Source organism: Haliaeetus albicilla, chromosome 4, assembly GCF_947461875.1.
Source record: "Haliaeetus albicilla chromosome 4, bHalAlb1.1, whole genome shotgun sequence".
NCBI lineage: Eukaryota > Metazoa > Chordata > Aves > Accipitriformes > Accipitridae > Haliaeetus > Haliaeetus albicilla.
In genome coordinates, this window is record NC_091486.1 from 33,281,495 (window position 1) to 33,309,396 (window position 27,902).

At 38.1% G+C, this 27,902-nt stretch overlaps 1 protein-coding gene across 2 annotated transcripts in view; it reads left to right on the top strand.

Annotated features, from left to right (window-relative positions):
- HECW2 (HECT, C2 and WW domain containing E3 ubiquitin protein ligase 2) overlaps positions 1-27,902 on the top strand; it is a 178,727-nt gene that overhangs the window by 111,635 nt on the left and 39,190 nt on the right. For both annotated transcript variants that reach the window (XM_069781853.1, XM_069781854.1), the window contains 10 exons: positions 1,781-1,856; positions 3,723-3,892; positions 6,474-6,616; positions 10,161-10,261; positions 11,800-13,131; positions 14,472-14,567; positions 18,633-18,783; positions 19,154-19,257; positions 22,751-22,875; positions 24,369-24,554. In XM_069781853.1, coding sequence (XP_069637954.1) covers positions 1,781-1,856; positions 3,723-3,892; positions 6,474-6,616; positions 10,161-10,261; positions 11,800-13,131; positions 14,472-14,567; positions 18,633-18,783; positions 19,154-19,257; positions 22,751-22,875; positions 24,369-24,554 — 2,484 coding nt within the window. The remainder of the gene's footprint in view (positions 1-1,780; positions 1,857-3,722; positions 3,893-6,473; positions 6,617-10,160; positions 10,262-11,799; positions 13,132-14,471; positions 14,568-18,632; positions 18,784-19,153; positions 19,258-22,750; positions 22,876-24,368; positions 24,555-27,902) is intronic.

Sequence of the window (27,902 nt, forward strand, 5' to 3'; positions counted from 1 at the left end):
TAGCTGAATTGTGGGCAAATCCTATTTTCTATAAAATGAAGTAGTGATTAGCAGTGTAAACAACAGAGTCGGTGGTGTAGCAGGAAAACAGGTATACAATGAGGAAGGCCTTTTTGTTGATGAATAAGCTGCATGTTAGAATAAGCCCAAAAGCGTAAACTGGAATACATGGCGTTCCTCCGGCCTTGCCTGGGCAGCGTCACCATCCCAGGGGGATGCACCCCTTGCTGCTTCCAGGGAATCTCTGTCTGTAGATGAGGGGACACTGATTCAGCTGGAATTAACCCATTGCTTTTGATGCCCTCATAATTTTACTACAAGCTGTCCCTGCTTACGTGTCCACATAAAGTCACTGGCGTATTGGTGTCATGCTGGGTGGGAAAGGGACAGTTTTGAGCACTCTGGTGAGAAATGTCTTGCCCTGAGGATGGGGCTGCATCGTGAAGCCAGCCGTGAGGGAGGGGAATGGGCTGACTGGTGAGCGGCGGCGCTTGCTGGCACGGCGTGTTCCCTCACAAGACCGCTGAGGCCCATGGGGATGTCAGGTATCAACGTCATTGCTATTTCTTCATCACTCTCTTTGACTGCTTGTCACATATGAAGTATTCCTGTTTTGCAACGGGAGAAATTCTGTGTGTTTGCTAATTCCGATGAAATTTCCAGTGTGCTTGCTGATCGTTCTAGGAAACATTTGAAAGCTAATGATATTAAATAGCTTGAAGCAATATAAAAAGGAATTATTTCGTTTCTGGTTAATCAAAGCAGGTTCCTCATGGCTACCACAGCTCCAGAATCGTTTATCAATCCAGTAACTTCAAACACCTGTTCAGCTGCTCAAAACTGGTTTACATACTTCATCCACACACATAGGTGTGCGAGTTTTTATTCATGTTATTTTTGTTGTTGCTCGATAGATGAGATGACTTTCTGTTCTATCACTAGTATTAATCCCCAGCGCTGTGTTTGGCTCAAGCTTATTCATGAGGCTGTGTCACCTCTTCTGCCAGGGAGTGAGTGCAGCACCTATCTGGAGAACCATTTGACTTCAAAGATAGCTCCACTGATGTCTGCATGGTAGATTATTCAGGTGGATGCACACCCCTGTCCTGAAAGACAAATTCTTCTGCTAGTTGAAAGAGCTAGACATTAATAAGACATTAACACAAGAGAAACTTCTTATTTTGAAGTAGTGCTTTACCTAATGAGGGTTTTCAGTAGAAACCAAACCTGAAAAATCTGTGAAGCATAAGCTTTTAGACCACATCCATATTTAGATATCTGGTGCACTTTTTCTGTTTAAAAGGAGCTTTTGTTCATAGATCTGAAGGCTTTTGTTAGTCTCTCTTTGATCTCTTTGCTTTTTTTGTTGTGCGGTAAATTATCTATTTGTGGAAGGTGACAAAAGTTACACATGCTGTCACTGGCCAGCTCAGTGCTTTGGTATGCATAACCAATCCACACTGTTGATTTTACTCTACAAAAGGGAAACCTGTAAGAAAATACAGTCTCCTTTTCTCTGACTAATAGTGTCTGCATGTGTATTAGCCTATACATGTTCTGTTTGGAAGATTCCAAGTACTGGTGTATTAACACTGTGTGGCATAAATAATAGATATTTTCCTAGAAACAAATGCTGTAGCTCTGCCTGTCTGTGGTAATAGACAGTAGTTGGCCAGATTCTTCCCCTGCATGCTACCTTACAGTTGCATTATCATCCTCAAGCATGTACAAAGCAGATGAAAACTTCTGTGATATATTTCATTTTTTTTCTCCTCTTCAGATGGGAGTAGAAGGTGTGGATGAAGGTGCTTCTGGAGCCCAGCACTCTAGGAAGTTAGTCAGCTTTACCCTATCAGGTAAAGAACAACACTACTCTGTGTTTTACAAATTACTGTTAAAAAAAATAATCGCTGTTTTAAGTAACATCAAAGATGGAACACTTTTCTTCATTAGCCTCTGTAGGAGCACACTCTAGTGGCTTGAAAGATGTCATTTCTTTAGAACTTCTGTTTGTTGAAAACAAGGCAGAATCATGAATCTCCAGGAGTGAAAGAAATGGATGTGATGGATCCCAGCACGAAAAATTTGGAGAAATTTCCAGTTTGCACAAAGGACAGTTTCTGTCAGACTGAAGAGTGGAGAACTTAGCCACTAAATAAAATGCAAGCTGGTTCCATCACGTTGAAGCAGTAAAAAAGCAATGGCTGCAAATGGTGGTTTAGAAAGGAAAAAAATCTTTACTTGTAAGAGAGCTAAGCTGTCACTACAGCAAAATAGCTGTAGGGGTACAGTCTACCAGCTTCACTTGTTTTGATTAGCACATTATTCCATGGGAAGTCTTGTGTGAGACTAACGCATATTCAGCTTGAGCAAAGACAGAAAAAATTTGCTTCTGAATCTTGAAGAGCTGACAATGAAAACATTTAGAGATTGTAGGAGTAGAGCAGAAAAAACCCCCACTTTTTGAAACGGTCTTTCAGCAGGTATCTGGGATAGAGCTGATAGGTTGTATAGACTCACATAGGGTACTATAAAAATAATTGTTTTGTGAATTCTGAAAAATCTGTTGTGTTTAATGGAAGGTTGTGACTCAGCCAGAGGAGTCCCCTAAATTAATTTTGAAAGGTGTATTGACTGATAGGTCTGTAACGTATTTCCCAGAACATTTTTTTGGTTGCTCACGTGCACATGCAAAGTTGTTGCTTTTAAAGGCAATTACCCTTTATTTCATAGTATTTCTACTGTGTGGCTTAATTTTGAACATTGGGTAGGATTTTTTTTTTTACTGAATCCACAGGTGGGGCATTTCATTTTAGCGCAGTGAATTTTGCCTGCATGTATAAACTGCTTATCTAAGTATGTACGTGCCAGTTGCATTAGAGTCATGAAGTCTGCATGCAGCATATTGGAGTACCTAATGAAGAAAGACACAAAAATCTCATGCTTCAGCAAACCTAAACAGAGAAATAATTTACAGTTAAGTTTAAAATCTAATGTTATATAAAAAATACCTCTTTTTGTTGTTTTTTAAGCTTGTGCTATCATTAAAGTCCTTAGGCATGAGAATATGCACCTGAGGAAATTATTGTTGCAAGTCGCAAGGGCTGCAGTACTGAGGCTTCCCTAGGAAGAAAGAAGCATTTTCAGAAAACTTTGCCTCCTTTTATGTGAATAGGGTATCTTCTTCTAAGTTGGGAGAAAGTGTACATCATAGTCCAGAGCAGCCCTGGTAATGAGTATTTGAAATTACATTTATCAAAGTCTCAACTTTGGGAAAGCGTGAGTTCACTATATTACGTCCCATACAGTTTTTTATATTAGTCCCTTCCCCTTACCCAGAAACGGAGCAAGTACTGTGTGACCTTTTTTTTGTGTTTTTTGTTTTTTCTTTTTAAGAGTGGAAATACCTTACATACTGAGAAAAACGTTTGTAGGTGAGCTAGAAGTTCATCCTTTTTGTTTTACAAATGGCTGGAGGCTAAAATGTAAATGAGGATGTTTATACCTTTCTTTCCTATAGTCTCTTGGGAAAACACTTGACTTCCTGCTTTAAGTATGTTCTGTACGCTGGATCCAGTTAACATATGAGTAATTTTAAGTTGCTTTATTTAGTAGTTTATGGTGAACTGATTTCCTGCGTAATATTTTAGGAATGCACTACTTTGTGAACTAGCTTTAATTTACTCAATTCCTTTTTCCTTCCTTCTTGTTTTGCTTTATAGATATTAGAGCAGTTGGACTTAAAAAAGGCATGTTCTTCAACCCTGATCCTTATCTAAAGATGTCCATTCAGCCAGGCAAGAAAAGTACGTTTCCTACATTTGCTCATCATGGCCAGGAAAGAAGGTCGACTATCATCAGTAACACAACTAATCCTGTTTGGCACAGAGAGGTAATGTATCCGTTTTCAGAGCTGTCTGCCAGCTGATGCCGTGTACCAGGCTCGTATTTTCTCTTTATGCATTAGTCCTTACTCTCTGAAGGCTGTGAGCTTATTTTATAGCTAGTTATTTAAACTGACACAGAAATTGTAGTAATTTTAGGAACCCTGTTGTTGGATAGAAACAGCTATCATCTACGTATTTAAGCTGTGTATTGAAGATGCACTGCTGTGAGGTTTTCATTCCCTTCTCTGCTAACAAGAGTTGAACTTGCTCAACAGCCCTGTAGATTTCTTGAAATTGCAAAAATAAATTAATTAAAATGGATTATATGTTGTGAGAGGACTCTTTAAGAAAAGGTACAGTAAGTGAGCATTTATGCTCAGTGATTGCAACTGTTCATTTGGAAATGATATTCTTATTGTGCATAGCAGGTGGCAAGCTTTCAGTTTTGTCAGGCAGAGGGGATGCTCTTTGGTGTAGCCTCTGTATGCACTGCTGTAAGAAGGAAAGCCCAGGGAGGCATTACAGCACCACTCAGCAAGAGGGAAAAAAAGGCATTTTGGCAGAAGCCAGTTTTCTAGATGTGTTTATATTGGGTAAGCTGTGCAGGTCTCGGAGAAGGAACTCAGTCCCACAACTGTCTTTGAGCACAGAAGAGCCAGGCTGTGTTTTTGAAAATAAATGTTTATGTGGGAAACAAGGTGCAAATACTGACATAAGTCCATAACGCTTTCAGGACCGGCGAGCAGCATTCTTGATCTGTGCCTGTTTTCTAATGAGCAGATGCCTGTACTGTGCTTGATGATTGTTAATGTGTTCTTTAGGAAAACTGGAAAATTCAGTGGGCTTTGGAAAATGTTCCCACAAATCACAATCAAACCAAACAAGCAGTAAAACAGAACAGAGAAGGGCCAGCATTAGCACTGCTTAGGGGTGCTTGGTTGTGGGAAAGACTGTAGATGTGTGGAAGTCTTAAAATCTTAAAAAAAAAATCAGAGTTCTAATCTCTAAATTGATTCTTCATCTTTCTGTCTGTCCATCCATCTATCTAGTAGATAGAAAGAAAATCTACTCTTATTTTTCCCCTTTTTACTCCTCCAGTTCTCCCTGGTTTCGAAGCTTACTAGAAAAGTGATGATGTTCCCTGGTGCACGCATTGTATCAGCTTGCTTTAGCTGCTGTTATCTTCCCTGTAGCAATGCTCTGACGACAGCAGCTTATGATCCCATTACATATGCTGTCCTAGTGGTGCAGAATGGATCCTGTTTTACATCTACTCCTTTCTGCAAAATAATTTGCAATTTTATAGCAAACTGACAGTGACAAATCTTTAAGTTCTGTTTATCGCAGGAACCCAGCTCCAACAGTTGCCTAGCATGAGGAAGTGTTTTTAATCCTGACCCAGTTTAATTGCTGGTTTTGAATATATTTAGCTGATGTCTACAGCTGAACTGAAGAGTTGTTCCTTCTTTTGTTCCTTGTTCAATACACCTTTAGCTATCTAGCCAGATGTGTATTGGGCATCGTACTGTGATTTGCTGAGAGGTCTTAAAGATGGCAGATAGTAAAGGTATAACTAGATGACCCTGGCTTTTCTGAGTAGGTTATACCATACCTTTTTGTTTGTTTGTTTGAAATATCTTACAATCTAGAAGAAAAATAAAAATTTTCAGTTCCTAAGCTTGCTTTCTTAAGGGAATTTGTTATCACACTGTGTGTACGTGTGTGTGTCTGCCAACATGCCTGCTCATATATTTGCCCTGTACAATTTTTGAATCTTTTGGACATCATCAGGCAGACTTGACAGAGCAGCACAGATCTCAAAGATGAAGTATTCATAAACTGCCTGAAAATTGATGCTAGTCTGAAGAGAGTAACTATGATGGTGTTCCCTTATAGGGAAAGGTGGAAGAATGATCTTACCAGACATCAAGAAACCTTTTATAAATTAGTATCATGTCATTTAAAGGCCCCAAGTGCAGAAAAAGGTTCTGTTGGAACTTGCTGAGAAGATTTGTGAACTTTGGGGCAAAAATCTATAGAAAATTCTCCTTCTTTAGTTACAGTGCTCCTGAAAATACTGCGTACACATTGCCCTTTTGACTTCCTGTCATGCCTGAAAAAAAAAAATGCAAAGCATGGTGTTGGAAGGGAAGTTCACTAAGCACAGCCTAGAGTGAGACACTTTCCTCCTTCCTCCTGTGTTGACCTGGCTACTCTTCTGTAACCTCGTAGAGTACAGCAAGGATACCTTATCTTCTTGCTTTCTGCTAACCAAATCGAAGCAAGCACTAGGATACATTGCTTTCTCCTTTCTGATGTAGACCATGAAAGTGCTTTTATCTAGTGCAATTTCTTACTGAGCAATTATTTTTCAAGGAACAGTAAAAGGGTAAGGGTTTCTGGAGAGGCTATTTACATACACAAAGATACAGTGCTTTATAAATTATGTTGATGTTATTTTGCAATATGGAAACTGCTGTCATCAATCATTGCTTTCAGAGTTCACTGCACGCTAGTAGTAATTATGTACATACTTTCTGAATAAAGGTGTATTGATATGGTGTCAAATATGTTCTTTCCTTCCAGAAATATTCTTTTGTTGCACTTCTAACAGATGTCCTGGAAATTGAGGTTAAAGACAAATTTGCCAAGAGTCGTCCGATCATCAAGCGCTTTCTTGGGAAGTTAACCATACCAGTTCAGAGACTGTTGGAGAGACATGCGATTGGGTAAATTAATACATTCTTAATGCTTACTTCCATTGATCAGGGAGACTCAGCATCTAGGATGCTGGCGCAGAGCAGCCTTTCTGGCTTACTGTCATAGAACAGCAAATTTCTACTGCATCTGTAGTAAGCAATTTAGTAGGCATTTTAATAGCCTTATTGCCTGACTGGTAGATGTCGGTGTTTCTGACCCTGTTCTGAATGCATGTACCCATGTTTGTGTATATGTGTGTCTATAATTTGTTTTCAGCTTAATTTCTTTACGCAAAAAGTGTTACCCTCACAAAAAAATGTTCACCCTCTGGCTAGGTAGTCAAGAAGCAGGGCATTATCACAATACTACATGATTGTGTGCAAATTTTTTAGAAGAAGCAGATTTTATTGTCTCACTTCTTTTACAGTTCAAGTATTTTTATTGTCAGTTTAATAATCAGAGATTTAATACCTGTTCAGCTAATTGGCCAGAACTGCAAGGCTGTGACTCCTTATTTTTCAGAGTGCTGGTGCTACTATGATGTTAAAATTGCCTTTTGCTATGAATAGTGCACTGAAGGGACTGAAAATTCACCTGTTGTACTAATTTTAAAAATTTCTGTTCATTTTTTGATAGCTAACTGGTCTGGTATAAAGATGCAAGTCACTTAGAAACTTTTAAGATGTTTTATACTTCATGATGGTTACTGGAAGGGACCATAGCATAGTCAAGTGGATGATCCAGTGAGGCCTTCATACAAACATATGCACTGAGAAGAGCCTGAGACTTGGTAATTAAGCACTGTGATAAATTGCAGGTGTGAAGCAAATGGCTGGAGGTCTGCAAGAGATGCAGCAGTATGTGCAAAAATACAATTTTACATTTAAGACAGAGTAGTATGTAGAGTATATTATTTTGTTAACATCTTTTTACATATATATGCTATATTTGAGAAATTAGAAAAAATAATTCCTTGAAAGACAATGGGAGGAACTGAATTATTCACATGTATTTTGTATAGGACCTAACTCAAAGTCTGCTAAAGTTAATGTGCCTACATTAACTTTAGAAGGCCACCAGATGAGGCCCATGAGGAATGATGGTGAAATAAAATGTGTATATTCTTCCCTGAAAGTTTAAGGGCATGGCAGTATGATCACGCTTTTGCACAAAAAGCAGGATATAAACGACTGGCCTCCTTTTTCACAGATATTCCCATCAAAGTAACAAGTTGCATAAATGGAGAAAATCAAATTCAATTTGAAAACAGTTTTCAGCTTTAAGTTTCCAAAGTGGTGGTTACACTGGTAAGTAAGGTAAGAATAAAATTGTAAGAGCAGCTTAAAATTTTGATGATGTCTTCTGATAGAAAATTTCTTTAAAAAAAAAAAAAAGAAAAAAAAGCCTGCCCATTTGTTTTGTAGTGGTATCCAAGAGCAGTTCAGGTGTATGTAAATCCAACTTTTCTAAGAAATGCTTCATCTTTGAGTTTCAACAAATTGTGATAAGTTGAGCAAGCAGCTTTTTCTAATAAATTTGCACACCGGTATATACTCAAAAATAGCACTGTGATACAGAGTGGTTTCAAAACCTGGTTCAGGGTCTTCATTTCCATGCTAAACCCCAAAATGTTTTTCTGCTCTGGGATTCCTAGTGCTGTGAGGTCTGGAAGTTACCCGTTTGCTGTGTTCATCAGTTCTTGTCTATGTTTTTTCAAACCAGTATTCTGGAAGATGTTTCCTGTTTTCTTCTCCATATTTCAGTTTTGTATATTTGATATATCAAATCTTTTTAGGAAAGGAAGGGCTGTATAACAAATGTGTAGCAAGAATATAGGTAAGTATTTAGTTTTGTTTTGCCATACTGCTGTTAGAACTGACGTTAAATGAGTTTTGCCTCTTCATCTGTAATTTCTTTGTCCATTTACGTTTTTTGCGTGCCAATCAGTTGTCAGGGTTTCTTTTTCCAAGACATGGTAAAGACAGACAACTTTTCACCAGATGTTTTGCAAAGTAAAGGAGTGGTTAATATAGACATGAAGTAGAAAGGTACCAAACATACAATCAACTGCAAATTCTCTTCTATTTTGTTTTTGATCAAGCAAGTAAAACATCTTCACTTTCTTCTTCATTTTCATGATGTCAAGGACAATCAAAATCCTCTACTGGGTTAAGATGTGAACTTGAAAAATTACATGTACGAAGTCCAAGGACTTACAGTACACCATATGCTTAACTTGCCTTTCCCTGTGTTAATGATCAGTATTAATAAATGAAAAGGTGAAGTTTAGAACCAGCCATTTTAGACAGACTGAACTAAAATTCTGCCCCACTTTTAGCTGTCATCATAGCTCACAAGTTTATGTAACAAAATGGCTAGTGACTTTAAATTTCGTGGAAAACATGATAAATGAGCATGAGAATCATCTAGTATTGATTCAACTGAATACAGAGCAGACATTATTCACATTGTGGCTTTCTCTAATCTTGAGTGGCCTAGAGTAATATAAACTTCATGTAAAAATTGTGGAAACCTTAAATGGCAAACTTCTCAGGATACCCCCCAAGTCTAGCTGAAGAATTGTAGTTGGAGTACAGAGCGATGAATCTGTGATGGATCCTGGAGACACTACTATCGTAATTTGATGTACTGCAGCCTATAGAGCAATGTGGGGAGGCTGCTTTGCCTTACGTTGTTCACTCGGGACTTTTTTGCTGGAAGTTAATGTTTGGATGCAAACTGCTGCAGCTTATTTCAGTAATGACCTTGCATTTGTTTTAGTCTGTCACTCATATTGCAGTGGGAGTGCTCCCAGTAAAGGAGAGGCATTTATACCAATATAAATTTATTTCCATAAATAACAATAATTTCCTGTGGAGGTCTTCAGTAGCTCCCTCCTCACCCTTTAGCTGTCCCAGCTGCACTGAGGGGAGCTGGGGCTGTGAGTTCTGGCTGTGCCTAATAAGAATGTATGGCCTAGGATCTGATCCTAAGTCTCAAGCTGATACAAGTGCTTAATCAAGTCTGAGTCCCTCTGAATTCAATAACTCTTAAGAACATATTTGAAGTTAAATCCAAGCATTAATAGCTTTTCTAAACAGGAATGCAGAAGTACTTTATTGAATGAGAACTAAAATGTGAAGAATCTGGGAATTTTGTATATGGCAAAAACCACAAGGGGGCAGAAGGTTTTAAAAAATTAAAGGTTTTGTTAATTAGAAAACATACTTGGGTTGGGGGAAGGAGGAGGTTAGGGGAAGGGAATCCTTTGCAGTTTGATTTCTTTAGGACTTGAGATTTATAACTGTCTAAGAATTGCTGGGGCACAATATGTATTTGGAAATGATCAAAAGTAGTTTGTTAGGCTGTTTTATCTGTTAACGAAAGGTATTTTACACCATTGTTGGTGTTTGTACTTTGCCATACAAGCCAGAGTATGTGGCCGATTTTAGGATTGTAACGGAAATTACTTTCTATCATGCTGATTGTTATCTGATAAGAGCCTCTGATACAAAATACTGAAAAATAAAAACAGTTAAAATTGTAAAGAACCCAATATCTTTGTTTTTGCAGAGACCAGGTTCTCAGCTATAATCTTGGCAGAAGGCTCCCAGCTGATCACGTAAGTGGATATCTCCAGTTCAAAGTGGAAATCACATCTTCTGTTCACGAAGGTGAGAATTTGTCAATGATCTGGATCTCCAGATAGTTGTATGGAGAGAGTTGTTATGTATTTCAATTTCTAGGATTTTCTGTGGTAATGTACTTTCTCATTTGTGTACGGTGCCTCTATTATAGATTTTTCTATTGGAATTCAAAGTTTAGGTATGTCAGGTACTGCTTTGGAGATGGTAATTCCAAAACACCAACACTTACCGTATTGTTTTCCTATTTTGTTAGATAGATTTTTAAATGAATCTGCTTATGATTCTCATTTTATGGTATTTGGGTAATCAAAGTCATTGTTTCTCTTCACACTGTAACATCTTTGCTTTGTAACACCTTTGGCTGAGGTAAGCAGTTGCAAGTAAGATTCCACCTGTGCTCTCATCCCCTGCTGGTGTACATGCAGATCACTCTGTCCTGTTCCCCTTTCACAGAACTGTGTCCTGCTTAGAACCAAGAATATCTGTTATGGTTATGAGAATACATGCTTCCATTAGGCAATTCTTTTATTTCCCTTTTTTCCTGTTCTGAAGGCAACTAGCAGAACATGGCTAGTACAGTTATGTGTCTGCCACATCATATGTGTCTGTTTACCTGTTTATGATCTTAGATTCTCCTTCGTTAGACTTCATATAATCACTTTGGTAGTGAGATATTGCTCTGTCTTTTAACTTGATACAACATTCTTGCCTTTTCCATAGCCATGTAGTCCTGTATCTCATTAATATTTTTGCTCTGGCACCATTAAAAAAATGCTTCTGTCTTCAGTCCTGTTTGTTGCCAGGCACTCTAGTCCACTGACTTCACTGTTAGGTTTCTTGTAGACGTGTACAGACATTTATAGCTGGATTATTCAACTCTATGCCTGTTTAATTTCCATGTGTGGAGTTACCATCTCATCTCTCAAGTGAGATGGCTTATTTTAATTTCCCTTTTATATGTATTACCATAGCATAACTGATATCTCATGAACTTTACTTAAGTAGGTTCCCATTCTTTACAATGGAAAGTCCTATAAATTAACTCAAAAATAAATGTTGTGCATAAAATTCGATATCTGTACACAATCTGTGATCCCTCATGTGATCTCAGATGCTGGTTTGCATGCTGCTAAGGATGTAACGGCAACTGGTGTCACTGATGGGCTTTGTGTAAATCCTACTTTTTGGATATGAGAGATACGCTGTAGAGCACTGGTTCCTTGGTTGTGAGGCTGGTTTTACTGACAGTTTGGTAAGATGCTTGGCAGTGCTTTGTCTTTTAAAAGCAAAATGAGAGTCCTTTGAAGTCATACTTCACATCCATTAAATTTTCTGTATCCTACAAAATAGTATAGACTTACACAGAGAAAATTCTGTACTTGCTGTTATAACGCTGTACATGCCTCTGTTGTTTTAATTGTATTTTCTTGGCTTTACTGTCCGATTGAAATAAGCAAACATCTTGAGAGATGTGTATTTTTATATCACTTCTGTGGTGCAGACAAAGTAGAATGTACTGTCTGTTGCTGCATTGTGTTTCACGTTCAGTCTTTGTGTCTCTGCAGACGCTTCACCAGAAACAGTTGGCACTTTGCTAGGAGTGAATTCTGTAAATGGAGACTTGGGGAGCCCCTCTGATGATGAGGACATGCCAGCAGGACATCATGATACATCCACAGTGTGTTCCAATGGTCCAGTCCTTGAGGAATCTTCTGGAGAAGCAATCCTGAGACGCCCTTTAAGGACTAGTACAACCCTGGAAACAGACCAGGATGAGTTGACCTCCGGTGCTTCAAGATCATCACCTACCAGAGGTCGCCAGGACTCACTAAATGACTATCTGGATGCAATAGAACACAACAATCATCCCAGAACTGGGACGTCTGCCTGTGGTGAGCGTCCACGTGGAGCCTCCCCAAAACTGAGGAGTAGCTTCCCTACTGACACAAGACTTAATGCTATGCTTCACATTGACTCAGATGAAGAGGAGCATGAGCTACATCAAGACCTGGGTTTTCCATCTTCCTTGGAAGACGATGGTGGTTTAGTAATGCTTAATGGTGCTACAAGAAATGTTGAAAGAAGTGGTTTAAGTTACTCATCAGATCAGGCAGTGCAAGGGCCTGCAGAGAATGAAAATGTTGCAGCCTCTGAAGCTCCTTTGCCATCAACTGATGACCAGCAGGAGACTCTCCCAGAGCTTCCACCATCACAGTCAGCAGGAGGTGAAAGCCTGCAAGGTTCTCGAAGTGAAGCACCGGCAGACCAGGCTGGCAGCGAGTCATGTGCTGCTCAGGAGGCAGAGCAGCCTCCTAGCAGTGTGGACACAGGAGCTGCTGCTGCTGCTGGGAGCAGAAGGGGCGTTAGTGAAATGGAATCCACTGATCAAGGGTCCGAACCTTCCCAGATGTCATCAGAAACGGAGCAGAGTGATCCTGCTCGCACGGAAAGCGTCAGTGAGGCTAGTACTCGGCCAGAAGGGGAGAGTGACGTGGAAGGGGCAGACAGCTCTTGCAACGAAAGTGCGACTGTGCGACGTTCCTCAGTTGAAATGCGGTGTTCTTCTGAAAGTGCCAGGTTTCCTGAGACTCCAGCCTTTTCTTCTCAGGAGGAGGAAGAGGGAGCTTGTGCCACCAATGTAGCTAGAATTGAGCCAGGTGCTGAAACACAGGACTCTGCAAGTACTTCTGGTTCTCTGCCTGCGGTACATTTACCTCAGGAGGAAGTACAGGAGGCTGAGGCAGGTGAACTACAAGACCAAGAGGAAGCAGAAGAAATCTGGCAAAGAAGAAGCCTGCAGGTGGCAGCTGCCAATAGCCAGTCTCAGGATGAAGAAACTGAAGGAGCCCAAGCAGCTTGTGAAGGTGCCACAGCACAGGTTGAAGGAGCTACTGGAGGTAACAACTGCAGGAGGCACTTTCTGAAGTGATTTTTCTGCAGCCAGTAAAAATAATTTAAAAAATTAACAACTGAAAATAAAGATCTCCATTTCTCAATATCATTATCTTTCAGGATACTTTTTTGTTGTTGTTCCTTTGAGATTTATTCCCTTCTTTAAGACTCTTGGGGTTTTTGATTTAACAGAAAATCAGACCTGAAATAACCAAGACATTTATTTTGAAATTGGATATAATTTAATTCTTGAGAGAGTAGTGAGAAGGAGGATGGCGAGGAGTAAAGAATTCTACAATATTACGCTGCCTGCTAATCAAAATGGTAATGAGGGGGGACAAAAATCCCCAAACTATGAAATACAAACTAGAATTTATATTTGGGTCTTTTCTTTTACATGTTTATATATTAGCATTAAAACATAAGGGTAATCAAAAGAAAGGAAAGAAGAAAGGAAGAGAATAATTTTTAGTCATACTTCAGACTGTTTATCTTCCCTTTCCCAGTTCCTTATCTGTATAGACACATCCTAGCACAGCTGGAACCATGGGAGGAGAGGAATGTGTTACTCAAGTTAACGCTGTAAAACTCTTACCAATTGTAAAATTATTTTAACAGTTGAGAATTTTGTGTCTCACTAAAATCACTGAAAATAGAAATGTGTCCCTAACAGATTGTTTCCAAGCACATTTCACAATGGATTATCAGTTTCTTCAGGGATTGAAATGGATCTAATCAAGTGGGTTTCTGAATGTGTCTTTTTTATAACATTTCAAAAGTTTTGGGATCTATTCATTTCTTCTCTTTATAAACAGCTTTTTTGTTTGGAAAGAATAATTTTGGTATTTATTTCAAATACTGTCAATACTTCATTTTACAGTATTTTCTAGACATTTGGGACTCTCTTTTTATTAGGTGTCAGGTTGTACCATGTTTTGCGGGTCAGTGTGGCTGCAGCAAGGAAGGTCAATGGACAATTTCACCTCCCACTCTTACAGCAAGGTTTTTGCAGGGACCAGGTGGAGCTTTGTCCTTGTCCTTTGCTGGGATATGGCTCAGGCACATGTTGTTGGTTTTGTGCCCTGGCTTCTGCTGGTCACAGGTGGATGCGGCACATCCCAAGAGGTGACATTTTCAGGACCAGGACTGCAGCTCATCCCAGAGAAATCACTTACCTAGAACTGTAGACATAACTTACTTTCCCCCCCAAAATAGATGACTATTAGATATATCCTAAAATACTATAGTTCAGCAGAAGCTTTAGCGTGTCTTGTTCACTTTAGAGGCAACTCTAAGGCTTCTCCATATTGACTGAAAAAATAATTTGTGGGCATTTTGATTCCAGGTTCTCAAGCCAATGGCCATCAGCCCTTGAGGTCGCTGCCTTCAGTACGTCAGGATGTTAGCCGGTACCAGAGAGTGGATGAGGCTCTACCACCAAGTGAGGTTCTTCATACTTTAATTGGGGGATAGGCTGCCTGGATCTCAATACTGAGATCTCATTACATTTCTTTTTTAAATGCGAGAACTGAGAATGAACAGCTGAAAAGTTCTAAGTGAGGAGTGATGATGATTAAGTCTAGTGCTGTTTTGTAAAAGGCATTGTGCTTGGTGTGCAAATTATCAGGATGTGTTATGATAATTGCGCCTGGCGTATACAGACTTGCTAAGTGACGTTTGTGGAGAAGTGCTGTCTTTTCAGTATGCAGTGCACATGGGTAGGGAGGTGAGGTGATACGTATGAGGAACTTGGAGGGAAAGATGTCAATCACTCTGAAATCTCTGAATACTTCTTGTGTGGTGATGATTTACAAAGAAATATGTAACATCTTTAATCTCTGCAGATTATGTGAAAGGTGTCCGTTTTTTCCTTGCATTTTTTGAGGCACTGTGAAGACTTTTTGAATTAAAATAAACCTGGGTATTAAGCAACGGTTAGATGAGCCTAAACTGACAGATAAATTGTAATTTCTCTAACGCATTTGAAAAATACATTGCTCCCAATTGTTGGACTGATTCACTTGCTTAAACTTGGAACAGTGAAACTCTGTTCAGTATTAGGTATTTAGAGAAAGGAGAAAGGGCCAAAAAAAAAAAGCTACACAGCTAAGAGGCAAACATTACTTTAAAACAAAAAAGCAAAAAAAAGTTAAATTCAGACCCACTGAAGTCTTTGGCGAAGCTCTATTACTTTAAAGGACTCAGAAATTCAGATATTTAGTGTAAAATTAATAGATCCTTATTCACAGTATGGAATGGGACTGTGCTCTGTAATTGGAGAGGGTAACTGGAAGGAGCCTGATAGCAGAACACTGGTATAACTGTGTATTAGAAAGCCAGCATGATGAGAAGATTTTGCTCCCTGCTGCTTCTGTTATAATCAGTGCATATAACAGATCAGTCCTGAGTGCAGATCCTAAAGTTAATTAACTGCCACATCAAAAAAACGGTGTTTTTTTTTACAAAATTGTGCCTGGGAGACATATATTTCAGTTGCATTTTTATCACTTTTCATACTAAAAAAGACAGAGAACGTCACGGGAGATACTCAGAGATCAGTATAACAAATGAGAAATACATAGAGATAGCTTTTATAATACCATGGTTTATACATAGATTGCTTTTTATGTTTCAGAAGCAAACTATACATTACAATAACTACTTGGAAAAACTATTGGAATGCTAATGGAAAAGCTTTGACTGTGTGGTATTCTAACATTTCTGACATCTGCTGAGATTTTTACACAGTCATGCATGGGCATGCATATACACATCACTCCTTTACAATCAAAGCCCAATGCAATCTTTATGTAGATCATTCATTTGCTAATGTGAATAAAATTTCAAATACTCATTGTTGCCTAGATTCAGTTTTTTTCTCCAAAGCTCTGCTTTCAGATATGTAACAGTTTTAATATCTTAATAGTGATAAATTAGAGAAATGTTTAGAATATAATTTTGAGTTATAAACTGTAATTTCTTTGTAATTTGGGTTGTATTCTATTTGTTGTTTTACCAGACTCTGAAACTAAGAAGGAAAAATAAGTGTATTTCTTTCAGTTGTGTGTAGGTTAAGTTAAAGAACAAGAGACAGAATTGAAATATTTATCTAGTATTTCTGCCTATAACATGCAATATTATGCTCCAATTCCTACATTCTTAGGGAAAAATCAACAAATAAACTTGACCACCCAACCTTGATGAATTACATTTTTGCAATTCAGCAAGCTAAGTTGTCTGTAACACGTCTGAGTAACAACGTTATGACTAACAAAAGATATCCTTGTCTATCACAACACTGATGCAGGTGCTTTACTTTAGAAGCCATTGCCCAAGTGTTTAAACTTGTGTATTTAAAATTGAATGCAGGCAAAAATGCTTTTCTTCAAGACCACATTACAGAAATGGTGACTGTGTGTCAGAATTGGACATATAATCACCACAAGAAAAGTGTCAACTATTATACAGTGGCCTAGGGTTTGACATTTAAGCAGAATAATGAATTCACAAATATAAACTGGTGTGGTTTGTGGTTTTTTTTTTTTCCCCCAGTGAACAGTCCTATCCTTCCTGGAATACTTTAATGTTTTGTTTACAAACTCTGGTTAAAAATTTTGAGTATTTTTATTTCATCAGAAGATACTACTTTTTTTGAAATGAGACCTTTGCATGGGAACATCTGTTTCAATCATATTTTTCTTTTTAAAAAATGGAAATGTTTTTCAGAGAATGTTGAAATGTTTCAGTTTGCATTTTTGAGATATAAATGAATTTTTTTTAAATAACTTTCAATTGTGTTATATTTCTGATAGCAAATACAGTGATTATGCCATAAGCTTTGCATTGATGCAATTTTGTTTATTTTTAAACTTGTATTGTAAATTTACAGTATAATGGAAAATTTTGAATTTTTTCTTCTGGAATTGAAATTTGTTCCTTAAATGGTTCTGTTTATTCCTATCCTATTGTGCTGCTTTTTCTTTTCTTCCTCTGAGCTTGCTTTCCTACATAGCTCTTGTTCACACTAGAAATGCTTTAAACACTAATAGGCTGTTTTGATTGTGCATTGTAAAGATAGAAGAGTAATTTGCATTGTGGCCAGCTAAAATATACAGCTGTTGTGCGGAGATGACACACTGAGTTTATCTCAAAACCTGCCTTTCCTCCCTCTTCGTGAGTCAACTCGGGGCCCTACAGTGTAACGCAGCAAGCCACTTGGAGGCAGCCAAGAGTTGACAGAAGTCATAGTACACATACAGTAACAAAGCCTGAGGTTTTAAGGCTGTCAGTATTAAATACAGTAGAATTCAGTTCTCCTTCTCTGCTGTCAAGACATTTTTATGCCCTCTTTCCTCGGGGAGCGGTGGTCATTTAGGATTGGTTGCTTGCCAGTGTTTTTTAAAATATTACTGCCGTGACTGATGGTTTTCACCTAGACTTGCAATATAGAAGGTCTCTTCTAGAAACCTTCTGGGCTCTCCAAGACTGTTTTTCAACTGATGTGCTAAATGGTTTGCAAGTTTTCTGCAGTTGCTAGTGCCCAAGAATCAGTCATGTCTGTTTCTGTATATAAAATATAGTAATTTTTTTTTATTATTATGTGGCCCCCCAGCTGTGATCAATGTCTTGGTATCTTGCTCATTTTATAAGCAGTTATTAGGCAGACAGTGTTTCTCACCCCAAAAGCTTATGAACTGAGGCCTAGGTGTTGTGATGCACCTGGTTTCTGCTGAGCACTGAGAAGCCAGATGTGGTTGGGGAAAGGTCCGAATGCCTTCATCTCTGCTGTCCTGGGGTATCTCTGTGGTCTAGACTTCTAACACTGTCTGTAGCTTGCGTTGCAAAGCCAGTGGACAGCTTTATAGTTACCGCTTGCACAAGAAGTTGAATTTGCTGATATTTGCATAAACTACAATTCTGGAACGTGCATTTAGTATATGAAGGAGTTTTATTGTTACAATTTTCCATCTTTTCTGGCAGGTCTGCTTACCTTCAACGTAGGTCCATGTAAACCCAGGAAGAGCACTGGCATCTATTTTATTACTGTTACCATTAGCTGGGGAAAAACAATGACAGGTGTCAAGCTTTGCAAGGTTTTTGGTACTTGCCCATTGGCCTTTTGCACTGGAATAGGCCTCAGAGATTGGACCTTGAATTGCTTCAGTCCAAGAGAATTAGACTAAGTATCCTGATTTTTTTTTTTTTTTTTTTTTCCTGGGACAATTACTGATTAGTGGGAAATAGAATAGAGAAGGGAATAGAAATTATTAGATATTGATTCCACAGAACCTTACCTATAGTGAGGAATTTGATTTATGGGATAAAATAGGGAAAAACCATGTCTCTTAACCCTTCATTAAGAAAGGTCTGTGCTGAAGTCATCCTGTAAAAGAGAAATAGAAACTTGAAACAAAAGATTTAGTTATAAAAGTCACAGAGCTAAAATAAAGACATAACAAACAAACCCCAAGCCCTCCATAGTTCACAGTATTTTATTGCTACTTAGACTGGGAGGCTCGAATTGACAGCCATGGACGGATTTTTTATGTGGACCATGTGAACAGGACAACAACATGGCAGCGACCTACAGCCCCCCCAGCTCCACAGATTCTCCAGAGGTCAAATTCCATACAGCAAATGGAACAGCTGAATCGACGGTAAGAAATAGCCTTGTTGTTCGTGAATTGTGTGCTTGGAAAACAGCATTCACCATTGTAAGATTGAGTATGAAGAGAGGGTCACAGCTGCTACCACAGCTGGCCATATATATTTATTTTTATGTGGCTGTCCCTTTTAATTTGCATGTAGGCTTCCAAGGCTTTCGTATTCTACCTGTGTTCATAAGCTACGTGGCTAAAAAAAAATATCTGATAATGGTTTTCAGAAATTCAGGCGGCTATTAGTGCAGAAATTAGAGGTCAATGTATATTAACCTACATGGCAGAAAAGGCGGGCAAGCTCCCTTGGAGCCAGAATTGGATTGTAGTTACCATATACCATATATAAAGACCAGTTTTCTAACCCTAGGTACCAGAGCATCCGAAGAACAATGACTAATGACAGGCCTGAAGAGCATACAAATGCTGTGGATGGAGCTGGAGAAGAAACTGACTTTCACCATTCTAACGCAGGTTAAAAAAAAAAAGAATTTTTTTTTTCCCCTCTCAAAAGGGAGCACTCATCTCATAGATGATTTAATGAGAGTGACATGAGGCAGAACCTAACTTCTGCCCCTGAAATTCTGGGTGAAAATGAAACCATTTGTTTTCATTGCTGCCTAGTTTTTGAAGACTATGGCTCAGTGTGTTCAATACACTGAAGAGATGGATGTGAGATTCAGAGCATTTTTCTGTCAGTACCTGACTGGGTAAAAATAAAGGCAGGACATTTGCAGTGAAAAAGTATAACATTTTGTGGTCTGGGTTACAAATATTTTGAATCTGCTACTGCACTTTGAAATGGTAGAATACAGGACTAGAAAGGACTTTGGGCAGTCATTGGCTTAATCTCCGAGCTGAAGATACATAGGATGAGCTGTACCTGAACCATACTTGGCAAATGCCATCTCATGTGTTCTTATAACATGTTCTCCAGTTGATGGACATTCTGCAACTTTTTTTTAGACAGTCTACTCATATCATTTCACTTACATTCTTAAATCTGTTACTTCCTAATCTTTCCTCATGGCTTGTGTTTTCAGGTCTCCAATTATTTTGTTAGCCTCCTCAGGATTGTCTTCAGCTGGCCTGAAGCTCCTGAGGAATATTTCAGAAAATGAAATAAAGCTATGACTCTGCTGTACTGAAGAGACTGCAGAAATGTCACATGTCATACGTACAACACTCCTTGTACATTCCTGCATAATTGCTACTTTTATTCTTATAATTTGACAATAACTACCAGTGTTCAGTCTTAGACCTTCTAGAATCAGGTCCAGACCCTTATGTGCAGATCTTTGGCACAGATTTCTGTTTTTCACCTGGCACTTGTGCAGTTGATTTTTCCTACCTGCACACAGGTCTGCACATTTCTAATGTGTCACTGTGGTTTTGAATCTTTTCCATCCTGTTGCCCAAGTACTGCAGCATCTCCTAGTTGCAGCAAGTTCTGTCCTCCCTATCCAGCCATTAATAAAAATAATGTACTCTTTCTGTTTGACATAAATCATAACTGCTCTTCAGTACATTTTTGCAAACTGCTGCATACCCCTCTCCTGGTGATTTCAGCTGTTTCAGGTACTTTCCTCCCCAACATGATTCTGAGAGTATCATGTAAACAGTATTAAAGGCCTTATTAACATCAAAATATGTGGCCTTTACACCACTCGAATAGTAGAAAATAACTTCCTTAGTTTCTTCAGAAATCCTGGGTGTTTCTCTACCTTGTTGTCTTCTCATTGCTTTAAGTAGTTTGACAATTCATGTGTCTGAGAACAGAAAATGTCAAGTCATCTATCGTTTCCTTCATCCTTTTTCACCTGTTCTTAAAAATTGATATAATATTTATTCCTTTTCGTCTGAGAATTCCTTCACACCTCTGAAATAACCACCAGTGTCTCAGAGATTGCTTCATCAAGTTTTCTAAGTGTGTTAGAATACACTTCTTCAAGCCCAAAGGGTTTGAAAACCTCTGATTTGCACCAGTCTTTGACCTGCTCTTTAATTATTCCAGCCTAAGAAGAAAGTTCTTTCTTCTCCTGTTTTTTAGTTCTTCTGGTTGTCTGGTTGGTGTTAACTTTTTCAATGAGGACAGAAGGAAAGGTCCTTTTTAATGAGCTCTAAGCATCATTACTAGTTTTTCCTCTTGCTAAGCAGTTCTCTTCTTGGTCATCTTCCTACTACTAATTTACTAATACATTTATACAGTTTGTTACCCATCCAGTTACTTGCATAGTTGTGTGTTATTATGTGCTTTAACTTTGTCTCTAGATGCTCTTGATATTCTTCTTGATACTCCTTCCTAAATTAATCTAATACCCAAGCAATGCCACCCTTTCTTGAGTTTCAAGTATTGTAGAACTTGTGATTTAGCCAAGTGCTCCATTTATATTTTTTTCTTTACTTCTGCTGTAGCCTTTTCCTTTTCTATCTTTGTGCATGTGCATGTGGAGCTAGATGGTTTGTTGTGCTGTAAACAAATAGGTTTAAAGCAAATTCAGGCTAAACCCTAATCAGCAAGTTCAGCTGAATAAGCTTTTCATAAATCAAATTCATAAGCTTCTAAACTGCAAGAAAAACCCACCTGGTGACCTGTTCTGGTTTCTAGATTGCCCAGACTATGACAGTGGACCTATCTGCAGCATTTCACAACATCTTCCAGGGTGTGAGAAGTGACTGGTGTACACCCAAGTTTTGTACCAATACAGAGTTGACATGCAACCGCAGTGCATGCCTGGAAGACACTCCCAGCCCAAGTATTCAGGCATAGCTTCAGGGGTCTTTTTGCTATACTGCTGTTGCTCCATAGACATGCCTCGTGTGGGAGGGCTTGGGGTCTATTGTTTAAGAACTGTCTCTAAAAATCCTCTTGTTCATTTACTTTTCCTTTACTTATTATCCTTCTGTTTTCTGGTTTCCTGTAATGCTTAGAATGAACATCTTTATTTTCCCCATTCCGTTTTCCATAATGTTTACCCATCCACATTTACAATTTTACTCCATCTTTGTTCTTTTTCCAATTTCTTCTTATTTTTCCCTCAGTTTAGAGTCTGATTCGCTGCCTCTCTTCTCCTTTCTCTGCCGCTGGGTTATGTTCTTTTATCTCCATGGTAGCTGTGTTCTACATGATTAATGTTCATTTGACAAGGAAGTGTGCAAATACTGCAATATGCAAAAGAAGCAAACTGTGAAATGTAGAAGATGGCATACATTTTAGAGTAAAATCACTGCAGACCCAATCTGAATTTGCAATTTTTCATTTACATTAAAATACGCATCCAAATGTCCTGTTGATTTTCAGAGATAATTGGGGCGAATAGTTCTAACATTGTAGCAAATACCATTCGTAACGTATTTTCAGTTTCTGGTACCCTTGAAAAATCAGTGCACTTCTCAAAGTTGCTAGAGAAGACCCAAATGTTTACTGAAAGTTGAAACTTGAAAGGTACTTCCTTGGCAACCTGTTTCTTACATAAGCTGCTTAAATACAATATCAGGATTGGGTGTTAATGGCAATGATTTATTGTGGGTTTTTTAAAGGAGGAATGAAACATTTTTAAGTGTACAATGACTTTTATATCCATTAGTTAGCATTTAAAAAATAACTTATCTGTATACAGCTACAGTATAGCAATGTAGGCTTGCCACAGGGACCTTCTTGCACCTTATATACAGGCACGTGTTTGGTAACCCAAATAATTGGACATGATTTTTTTTTTTTTTTTGTAGTGATTGTTCACCAAAAGCAACAAGTAAAACTTACTAAACTAAAATTGCGCTATTTTCAGGAACTTCAGTGCTATGTTAGAAGAAATTCAGGTACACTTACGTGGAGAATACTTAATACATCTGAAATAATTGTATACCTAGTGCTTTTCTTGCTTGTGTGATTCAGATCGATATTGTTTGCAGTGATGTTTTGGTAATGATTATTACTGGAAGTCTTTGTCATTCACTTTGCTGTTAGATTTTCGAAGAGAGAATGTGCTGCCTCACTCTACCTCCAGATCCAGACTTACTTTATTGCTCCAGTCTCCCCCTGTGAAATTCCTTATCAGCCCAGAGTTCTTTACAGTGCTGCATTCTAACCCTGTGAGTATAGCATCTACAGCTGAAAGACTTTCATAAATACGTGCTTATAAGTATAGTTGTCTTGTGTACAGAGATACTGCTCAGTGTTTGATGCAAAGATATTGGTAGTACATAGGGAGGCTGGATAAATGCACACACTCATCATCATTCCTTGCAATTGGTGGGCATCAGAGTTGTCCTAGTTGGCATTAGAGCTTCTACAGTTTTTATTCTTTAACTCAGTTCTTCATCTTTCTTATGATACAAAACTCATTTGTTTATTGAAGCAATAGCTTTCTTACTGTGCTTTGCAGAGGGTGAGAGACAATTCTGAGTACAAAAATGGTGCTTATTTTTTAAGATAACTTTCCAGCTTATGGGATGATTTGTTTCACCCAGATTGCCTGGTTTATATCAAAATATATTAGAGGTCACACTGAAGAAAAAAGCATCTTAATATATATTTTCCTTTTCTGTTTTGCCTATTCTTCAGTGCTGCTGCTTATATAGTTTTTTTTTCTCCAGTGTTTCTTTTCCTTTGTGTAATGGGAAGTATAGTGTAAACAGAAGTAATGGAATGAATAATTTATTGTCTGCAGGTACCCCTGTTAATAATTCAGTGTTTTTTCAATTACTGGTCAGTGTTAGTTTGGTTTTGAGAGATATATATATATGCTTGTCTGTATCTGAATAATTCTGCTTAGCTTGCACAGCTTTATCTTGAATATATGAAATAGGACAGAGGTAGATAAGACCTCTGGCCAGGGAGTAGAGGGGTAGGGGCATAGAGTGATTTAGGCAGCAGTACAGTGCAATAGGAGGGCCTATGTCTTGGCTTCTGTTTATTGCTAATCCTGAGAGAATGACCTGGTTTCTGGTTTGCTGGGTTTTTTTGGAGGGAAGGGCGTTAACTGCTTATTTTAGCCCTTTTATTTAAATTTTTCCCTCTTTTTCGGTGCTCTCCTTTTACTTTCTTATTTCAATTTTATTACATAAATTACACATGGACATGCAATGATAGGGTATTTTTGAAAAATCAATAGGTGGAAACAATATTTATGTAGATTTGTGACAAGTTCTACAAGCTTATGTATCTCTGTCCTGCAGAAAACTTTACCAGCTTTATTGCTGTATTCTATGACTGCATTTGACTCATTATTCCAGAAACTGGAAAATATCTGTGAAATCTTTACTTTTAAAGCAATTTTAATGTTATAGAATTCTTCACAGTTCCAGGGACAAGTGTGGTAAATGGAATCTGTAATATACTTCACACTGCTGAAGTGAGTCAATTATGAAATTTTTTATATCTCAAGCAAAGTAAGAAACATCAAACTCTTATCACAAAACCTCAGAAAGAGGACCATTTTTTGCATACCATTGTGGCCTAGTTGGAGATAATTTTTAAGGTTTTATAGATGATTAATGATTTATTTACAGTGTAAATGTTGTCTTTTGTAGTAAGAAGAAATTTTATTTTTTAAAAACATTTCCTTTTGTTATTTATTTCTCAGAGTGCCTACCGCATGTTTACAAATAACACGTGTTTGAAGCACATGATCACCAAAGTCCGGCGGGACACCCACCATTTTGAACGTTACCAGCATAATCGTGATTTGGTGGGCTTCCTCAACATGTTTGCTAACAAACAGCTGGAGCTGCCGAGAGGTTGGGAAATGAAACATGACCATCAGGGCAAGGTAACTAATGCGCATGTGGCTCTTTTGAGTGCTTGATAGCGGATGTTGCGATGTCAGGACTCAGTTGGTCGCTCTTAATGAGCGTAAGTGCACGTAGTTCTCCAACTGTAAAAGGTGCGCATCCTTTTCTCCTGCTTTTGCCAAAAGAAGATTGGAATTTCTCATCTGTGCTAAAAAATCTGTAGCCTTTTTACAATGAAAGAAGTTGCTTAGATTCCCTTGGATGTTTAAAACTTCTTTTGACAAGAATTATCTACTGTGTAAATATAAGTTGTTCAGTGAAGTTCTTTGGAGTTTTGAATGTGTACTCATAAGATAATTTAGGTGTAAAGTTACTTTATTATTACTGAATTTTATTTACTTATTGTTGAACCATTTGTATTAGTTTTTTCTTGTTTAACTGTCAAGCTTTTCCTTAGGGCTTCCCCCCCCCCCCCCTTCAACCTCAAAGGCTTGAATGGGATTCCTTAGTGTGCATTATTTGCATTTTTTTTCTTTAATAGCTAACCGTTTTCTAGGTGAGTCGTCTACCCAAATGCTAAGTGGGTCTGGTATTCATCAGTTTCTGATATAAATTGGGTGCACTTAAGACTGGGATAGCTCTGGGGATGATCACTCTATTGGTTATGTATTGGTTAACAGGAAAGAAATTGTGTGTCATAGGTTTCATTAATGGGGATCTTGAATGGTTGCAAGTCTTACTGCTTTTCAAAACAGATATCACTTTTCAATTTCTAACAAAATATTTTAAAATCAAAGAACAGACATTTTTATAGTAGTAACATAATTTTAATGTAACTTTATACTAGTGTATCTTCACTATCTAGAATATGATTTTCTTTGTGGAAGATAGGAGGGTTAAAAATAGGCTATGATTAGCATGTGAGGAAGTGATAAGGCTATCAGTTCATGTGAGAAGTCCTAATTAGGACTCCAGGCATATTAAGCTTCTCAGTTCTTACGTTTATCTGTCTTGGTACAGTTAGCTGTGAGTGTCCATATAAATAATGATCTTGATGCTTGAAAAGATTACAGGCAGATGCTAAACTGAAGGGTAGAAAAAGTGCTTGAGGGTTGTTTTCTTCTTGGCTTTAACAAATCTGGAAAGCACTGTGTTTTTTCATTAGAAAAACAATTAGGAATGTGCAGTTATACTAACTTAGGTCTTTGCGTGTCTCACTCTTTTTCCTGTTTTAAGTCATTGTTTTTCTGTTCAGTTCTTCAGAGGCCAGTTTTCTCCTGAAGAATACAGCAATTTTCAATTGACTTTAATAGGCACTCCATAGAGAGAACTAGACCTTTGGATTTCTGGTGTAGTATTTGTTAACAGTGATGCTTCCACAACATTAATCAACAAGAGGAAGCACTGAATAAATCCCCACTGGGATTTCTTCACTTTGAATTAGGCTCAGTATTGTTCATTTTCATTATGTTGAATTGCCTTTGTCACAAGTAGCACTTGTGGGCAGTAGAAAAGCCTATTCAGCACTCAAGAGAGATGATGGCCAGTACGTGGTGAGACCAGTGCTTGGCGAGACCAAACTGAAACTGGACCTGCCTTTATTAAAGTATAAAGCTAAAGAGAAGCAAGTAGAAATTAGCCATGCCACAATATATAATTATATTTTCTTTCACTGGCTACTCTTCCCTGCTGAGATGGGGAGAGTATGTATTTTTCCAAGTATATCATAGTAAGAATCTTGGTGCTCTTGCTCACAAGGCACGGTGGTCGTTCTGACCCTTACACAGTGCTGAGCGGTAGAGTTTTTACTCCCCAATGCCAGTGCGGTCCTGGTTGCTTGTCCGCTTTGCAGGCTGTCCTCCAAGGTCAGCTGGGGACTGCCTACCTCTGAACTCCCTTCAAAGCTGCACAGCAAAGCCCAGTTGCCCACTACTCTTTGACTCCTCCATGTATCCCCTACAGAAGATAAAATCCATTTGGCATGCAGGTCTCCCTAAAAGGTAACTAGGATGTTGTTTCTCATTGGCATTACAGATGAATCTTCATCAGCCACTGACCACAGGGAGGCAGAAGACCATTGAAAAAGGTGGTAGCAGGACGCATCATATAAGCTAGATAGGTCCTTGAGCTGAATTCTGTCTGATAACTTTGAAGTTTTGCATTGCTGCATACACACGCATACACACATGTATTATACAGATAAGCACCCCAGTGCATTTGTGCAATATGTGTAAGCACATGTTCATATTTTAAAGCCAGATGCAAATGTATATACTTTTTAATTAGATCTCTGCAAGATGTACAAATACATAATAAGTTATTGTAGGACATTTTTGGTTTTTCTTTCCACAATGAAAGAATCCGTTGTAATTGATTACTAATGTCTTCAATATGAAGAAAAGGTATTTTAGCAAGCTTCATAGACTGTAATTGGAAGGATAACTTGGGCAACTATCTGTGTTTAATGGGCTAAATGTAGTTTTGGCACTACCCATCTTATGTCAGTCTTTTCAAGCATCATAGATTTATGGATTATAGCTAGACAGGAGTTATGAGAGGAATTTTTTTGAAAGGCGACTGTGAGCCACACTGTATTTTGAGCTGTGTGCCAATGTCCAGATTAGCACAAGGCCTTGAAGCTCCAATGATTATCTTCACTGATGCTTCAAAGTAGTAATTTATGCTTTATTTTAAAGTAGGCTGCTACTAGCTGGCCTGCAAGCATTCATATTTAGTAAGACATGATTGTCTTTAACTTAGTGTTTAAACTGAGTTATTTAAATGTAATGCTAAAGAACACTACATGCAATGTTAGATTGCATTAACTCAAAGAACTGTGTAGCACAACTCTGGGTAGTACTTTCTCCTATATTGAATCAGTACCTTTTTTTCCTAAGTGAATTTACAGTATAATGTTGACTTAATGAAATCAACCTTTGTTTTGATGAAAGTGCTTCCCATCTTCTAAATACACATTGACCAGACTAGATATAATAGTAGATAGAGGGACGTTAAAAAAAACCTATACCAACCACTTGCTAGTAAGTGAAATAAACCTATCAATCAAGAGCAAAATTTTCAGAAAGCCTGGATATGTTCCAACAGCCTCTTCCAGTCGTTTTCCAGGCCCAAACCTGAAATTTCACAGTGGCTTTCATTCTGCTTTCCCACTGGTTTCATATTCTCTAATCTGTATACTTGCACTGCAGTTGGCATCATTATTTGTCATGGTGAACAAGTCCTGCATCAGGCTCAAACATTGCAATTAAAACTGCATTTTTGAATACACGTTATGGTTTTTGAATCGTGGAACAGTCAGTTTCACTTGCATATCTGTAACTATGTCAGATGATCAAAACAGAGTTCTTCCTTACTGTTGAGGTAAT